The sequence below is a fragment of the Lutzomyia longipalpis genome, chromosome 2, assembly GCF_024334085.1.
Source record: "Lutzomyia longipalpis isolate SR_M1_2022 chromosome 2, ASM2433408v1".
Lineage (NCBI taxonomy): Eukaryota > Metazoa > Arthropoda > Insecta > Diptera > Psychodidae > Lutzomyia > Lutzomyia longipalpis.
In genome coordinates this window covers 5,553,536-5,559,894 of record NC_074708.1, presented here as the reverse complement: position 1 = coordinate 5,559,894, position 6,359 = coordinate 5,553,536, and the positions used below count along the sequence as shown (strand labels likewise).

The following is a 6,359-nucleotide window of genomic DNA, read 5'->3' as shown; positions in this document are numbered from 1 at the left end:
CTCGTGATATTCTATCTCATAAAATTTTGTATACAGAAATGAATTTGTTGGTAAAGATTAGAAAAAAATGCCGGCCCTCACGCAACAGTTTTCAAGAATTTTTTCTCGAAGAGATTTTGTCATAATTCCCTTCCCTCCAACCTCCTGCAGACAACCAATTGATTGAGTTAATTTAGAGAGGGAAAAGAAAAGAAAATCTCCGCAAAGTCGCGCTGGGACCAAAGGGGGGTCATCACGCCACGGAGGGTCGGCGCAGAGGGAATGAGAAAATGAAGAGGAATGGAGAGAAATGAATCCAATCCTGTCGCAATTTTTCGTCCTCAGTGTGTCTCATTAGTGACTTTGTAGATTTAATTGTATTTGCGGGGGTCCATACACAGCTCCCAATCACGAATGTTTGCAATGCCACAGACGAGAGGAAGACGGAGAGAGAAGGAGGAGGAGAAGGGCAAAGAAAAAGAGCGTGGAGTTGAGAAGAAAATGAAGCAAAGCTTCAAAAAGTTAATTTTTGTACATGGTGCAGAATGTGGGGGTGACTTTAAGCAGTTGTGGTGCGTGGACGGAGGCACGAAATGATGAGAAATGTAAATAAATCCCAGGTATTTTCAACACACGTGTCTTTCATTTACTGTGCAGAGAAAAGAAGTCATGACAGGAGTCCCAAAAGGAGGATAAATTGTCTGGATTTTCTCCCACAAGGGAAAGAGCGAAGAAGAAAAAGCTCAAGAGAGACGTTAACTTGGGTAAGTTTGAATGTTTTTTTCAAACGTTTGTAGCGTACTCTAGGTAGGAGTTTAGGAAGCTTTTGAAACAAACTTTTGCAATTGAATTATTTGAAAGTTCCGTTGAGCTTAAATAGGGGAGAATTGGGCTATATTTTAGCAAAGTTCTCCGATTATTTTATAGAATTTTTTAGAACAATTTTAACGCTTTTCAAGTTCAAAACTTTAAAATTATTTGAATGAAGGCTCCTGTGAATGTGTTTATTGCCACTTATTAAAATTGCTAAATTTTTACCAATCAGGACAACTTTTTACATCCCTGTAGTAAAAAATGAGATGAAAATGATTCTGACAGGACGTGTAAAAAATTTAAATAAAAGTTCTTTTTCTTATTCATTTATGTATTGATAAGAGAAAAATGTCAAATACGTGACAACTTTTACAAAGAAATAAAAATCTTTGAGATTAAGAATTATTCATACACAGAAAATAAAAGTTCGTCGAAAGTTCGTAGAAGGTTCGTTATTTACTCATTGGTCTTATGGGAAAATCAACCTCCAGTTCGTAAAATGGGGTCTCACTCCTTTTTCGTAAAAAGGTTCGTAGTTTTGAACTCCAAATTCGTCAAATTCGCTTTTGAACTCCAAATTCGTAGTTTTTCACCTCCATGTTCGTGATGGTTCGTAAATTCCTTTAATGAACAATTTGCCATCTTTGGCTCTTCCGGGAATAAATGTTAAAGATTTTTACCGCCTTTCTGGCCATTTCTGTTCATCTGGGTATTTGATACCATCACTGAACTTCCATTTCCTCCTGATCCTCCTGACCAATACTAGATTTTATGCATTCCTTACACAAAAGTTAGGAGTTTTTGCCGGATTTGTGGTCGCTCCTCCTTGATAATGATGGAGTGACCTCCGGAATGACGATTTCATCCCCGGATTGTCCCAGGGTTATCAAGTCCTGGGGAAATAGGGGATGCTGGTGCAAAATGGTCGATTTTTCGCCAGTTTTATGGTCACTTCTCTTTAGTAATAATGGAGTGACCTCAGGATTGGGGATCTCATCCCAGAATTGTCACATCCTGGACAAATAGGGGAGGCTGGTGCAAAATGGTCGGTTTTTCGCCAGTTTTGTGGTCACTTCTCCTTGGTAATGATAAAGTGACCTCCGGACTAAGGATCTCATCCCAGGATTGTTACATTCTGGTTAAATAGGGGATGCTGACGCGAAAAATTTAGGTCACTGCAATATCACCAATGAGGTGACCACAAATCCGGCGAAAACCTTAAATTTTTGCACCAGCCTCCCCTAATTGTCCAGGATGTGACAATTCTGGGATGAGATCCCCAATCCTGAGGTCACTCCATTATTACTAAAGAGAAGTGACCATAAAACTGGCGAAAAATCGACCATTTTGCACCAGCATCCCCTATTTCCCCAGGACTTGATAACCCTGGGACAATCCGGGGATGAAATCGTCATTCCGGAGGTCACTCCATCATTATCAAAGAGGAGCGACCACAAATCCGGCAAAAACTCCTAACTTTTGTGTAAGGAATGCATAAAATCTAGTATTGGTCAGGAGGATCAGGAGGAAATGGAAGTTCAGTGATGGTATCAAATACCCAGATGAACAGAAATGGCCAGAAAGGCGGTAAAAATCTTTAACATTCATTCCCGGAATAGCCAAAGATGGCAAATTGCTTATTAAAGGAATTTACGAACCTTCACGAACATGGAGGTAAAAAACTACGAATTTGGAGTTCAAAAGCGAATTTGACGAATTTGGAGTTCAAAACTACAAACCTTTTTACGAAAAAGGAGACCCCATTTTACGAACTGGAGGTTGATTTTCCCATAAGACCAATGAGTAAATAACGAACCTTCTACGAACTTTCGACGAACTTTTATTTTCTGTGTAAGTAAAAAAATTAAATAAAATAAGAAAAAAATGTAAATGAGGTGGGATTGGGTTAAAAAAAATGTATAAGGGGGTAGGATTTTGATATAAATCTTTTCTTACAATTCGTCAATTATAAGATTTTTGATATTCTAGGAAAAATCTTATAGAATTTTGACATTTTATTTCTTTCTTTATTCGGATTTTTTAAAGAAAATTACTTTTCCAGTCCTCTTCAGAGATCTTTATGACTATTTTCCTAAACAATTTTTTCGATTTTTTCATTTCTAAAACAACAATAGAAGGGTTTAAAAGCATCAATTGTCAAAATCTTACAAAAACTTTTAAGTTGTAGGAAAAGAAAAGATTTTTGCCAGAATCTATCCCAAAGACGAGTTTTTTTTATTATGAAATATTTCTTTTAAATAATTACCAAGAATTTGCCAGCTGGGTTGCTTTCAAGAGCTATATAAGGGGGGTCTCTTTTGAGAGCTGGTGAAATTAAATGTTTTAATTTTTCTTGGGGTTTTTCTTAAACTCGGTTTACAAGTGTTGGTGACATTTAAAGACATATCATTAAAGAGTAAGAAAATCACTTTCCGCCATCTTAGGTGCGACGCCATCTTGAGATTTTCCTCAAAACACAAAGGTAGGTTTTTCTCAGGATCTACTGGATGGATTTTGATGGGGTAAAAAGCAAATGAAAGAGGACATACCCGTGCAGATTTTGATGTACCAGAATTTTGAATTTCCACTCTGGGGCTGAGAAAAGTGGAAAAATGTGACTTTTTTCAGATATTTTTCCCCTTAAGTAAGAATTTATACATTTTTATGGCAAGCCCGGCTGTGGAATGAAAACTTTTTGACAGTTTTCTACACCAGCGATGTAAAAAAATCAAAAAAATCGTCATTCATCCACAACTCATTAAAAATAATAATAAAAAAGGTTTTTTTTTACTATTCATTTATTTATTTAAATTGTGTAATATGTGTAATAAAGTAACATAACATCATCTTTAAGTAATATTTCCTTCATTCTGATGTCCAATTTTTTTTTAATTTGCCTTTTTTCTTCCCACAATTTCTACACCTTTTGCTTCTCCTTCTTTTAAATCCTCCGGCGCTACTCAACTTGGCTCCTTTACAAAATATAAAAGAATCCTCTCAATTCCGTCTATACACACACTTTTTTGTTCCTCTAACCTGCTAATGATTTTTTTCTTTTTTTTATTCTTTTTCTTTTTAATTCACTTCACTTACAAAAAAAATATTGTTATATCTGTCGGCAATGAATTCGTTTTCTGTGGCTGGAATATTTTTTTTCTTTTTAAACGGATTTAGCACATTTTCTTCTTCTTTCTTCTTTTTGTTTAAAAAAAAAATGCCCAAATATCGGCTTTAAGTAGATTATTTTCATGAATTTATTTTGTCAAAATAATTCGAATGTAAAAGCTTCAAAAAAATAATGGAAAAATCGGTAGATTTATAAGCATTGTTGGCATGAAACACGCATTTGCGGTTTTTTATGTGAAAGAAAAATGCATTTTTTTAAAATTACTTATTAGCCCTCCCTCAGTGGTCGTATCTTTTGGAATTTCTATCAACTATTTCTCTTGATTTTTCTCCTTTTTTTATTCATTTTAATTATATACTTAAATCGTACGATACAAATATATATATAAAGTTTATTTGAATTTAAATATTCAATTTATTGTTTTTTCATGTTTTTTTTTTCATTTTCTCGCGCCCCTTAAAAGTAAACTCAAAAAAAAATTGTATACAAAATTTTTGTATAAAAATTTCATTCATCTCCTATTTTGCTTTCACTTGGATTTATTTTTTTAATGTTAGAATTATTCTCGTCTTTTTTTTTTAATTACTCTCAAGGCCACATTTTGATTTATTTTTATTCGTTTTTTTAGGAGTTATTTTTTTTAATTATTATTTTTTACGTATGCGCAAATATATTAGAAAAAAGAGTTTATTTTTTTAATGAACAATGCGGGATTGGGAATTTTCTTTTTTGTTTAGAATTTTCCATTTTTTTATTAGTTTTTATTATTTATTTACAAACTATGTTTTTTTTTAATTTCTCTTATTTTCCCCCCTCATTTCGGTCTCTTCTAATACTTTGATACCCTACCTAAATGTTTATTTATTTATTACTCAAAATAGCTACCACTAAAAAAACATTTACTTTTTCCTCTATTTTCATTTCTTTTCAAAACTCAACTTTTGGAAGATGAAAGGAAAATCGAAAAGATATTTTTCTTTTAAATTGGAATTCATTTATTGAATTTATTTTCTTTGTTTTTTTTTAAAGTATTTCTTCTTTAGAATTTATTTTTTGTATTGTTTTGAAATGATTTCTGATTTTTATAAATTATTTCTTAAGCAGAAAAAGTTTTGTTTTTGGTTAGAAAAATCATTTCCTATTTTTAAAAAAATTATTCTCTGTTCTCAAAATTAGTTTAAGTTTCAAAAAATAATGTCAGAAAACTTATTTTTCATTAAGAAAATTCAATTTTATTGCGAAAAACTTCATCGGGAACAATTTCTTCTATTGAAAACAATTATTTTTCATATAAATATTTTTTTTTATAAAAATCTCCCAAAATATTAAATTCAAAGACAAAAAAACATATTTTCAGCATGCTAACGAATCAGAGAATGTTTATTTGTTTGTTTGCAATGTTCTCGTGTGGAAAAAAAGAAGTAGTACACAGTCATTTTTTCACATCTAAATCAATTTAAATGGCAGAGTAGCAAAAATATAATAATAATAATATAATTAATAATTATTAATAATTCAATATAACCTCACATAATCCATTTAAAACTTTCTTTTTTTTTTTACTTTAATTTCTCTTTTTTTTTCTCTGACTTTTACTATAAAAATATATAATAATATATATTATAGAGTTAATTAATAATTCCCTTAATTATCAAAAAAAAAATAACAATTATGTAATATTTATATCATTTTCAACTGAATGCGTGTTTTTTTTTTGGAAGAACTCTTAAAAAAAATTCTTTTAAATGAGAATTTTTTTTTAGTTTATGAAAAAATCTCGCAACACGCAGAGTTACAAACTTTGTGTTTCACGAAAAAAAAAACGAAGAACAAAATTTAAGAGAAAAAAAAATATTAAACCCCATTTGAAGAGCAAATAAAATGGATAAATTGAAAAAAAAGAAAAAGAAATAATTCTTTTAGAGATGATTCTATCTTTTCGAATGCAGATTCTGCCACTTTTTTGTTTTGTTTTTCCTTTTCACTTTCCCCACCTTAATAGAAAAAAAATCTTTCTCGCGACACTTTTTTCCTTTAATTTTAGTTGTTTTCCCTGCCCACAAATTGGTCTGCTACACACAAGGGCGTATGTTTGTGTGTGCCTTTGAGAGCCCACAAATAAAGACCTTAATTCTGCACTTACATATTCTCAAATTGATCCACCCGACGCTTCGTGTTACCTTTGCGAATTTCCCGCAGGGTCTTGTACTTATCGCGTCCCTGGCGAACATTTTCGCGGTGAATTTTGTCGTTGACCGTCTCTTTCGTCTCGTCGCGGGACTGTGCCAAGTCCTTCTTCAGCGCCTGGAATGAGAAGAGAGAATATTTCAAATATTCCGAATTTTCGCCGCATTGTCCGGAATTATGAATTTTCGCCAAATTATCCAAGATTTCGAATTTTCGTTGAATTGTCAAAAATTACGAATTTTCGCCAAATTAT

At 32.1% G+C, this 6,359-nt stretch overlaps 1 protein-coding gene across 4 annotated transcripts in view; it reads right to left on the bottom strand.

The window, feature by feature from the left end:
* Positions 1-3,572: 3,572 nt before the first annotated feature.
* Positions 3,573-6,359, bottom strand: part of LOC129788731 (moesin/ezrin/radixin homolog 1) — a 40,068-nt gene continuing 37,281 nt past the window's right edge. For all 4 annotated transcript variants that reach the window (XM_055825048.1, XM_055825046.1, XM_055825045.1 and 1 more), the window contains exon 7: positions 3,573-6,223. In XM_055825048.1, coding sequence (XP_055681023.1) covers positions 6,059-6,223 — 165 coding nt within the window. In that variant the 3' untranslated portion in view covers positions 3,573-6,058. The remainder of the gene's footprint in view (positions 6,224-6,359) is intronic.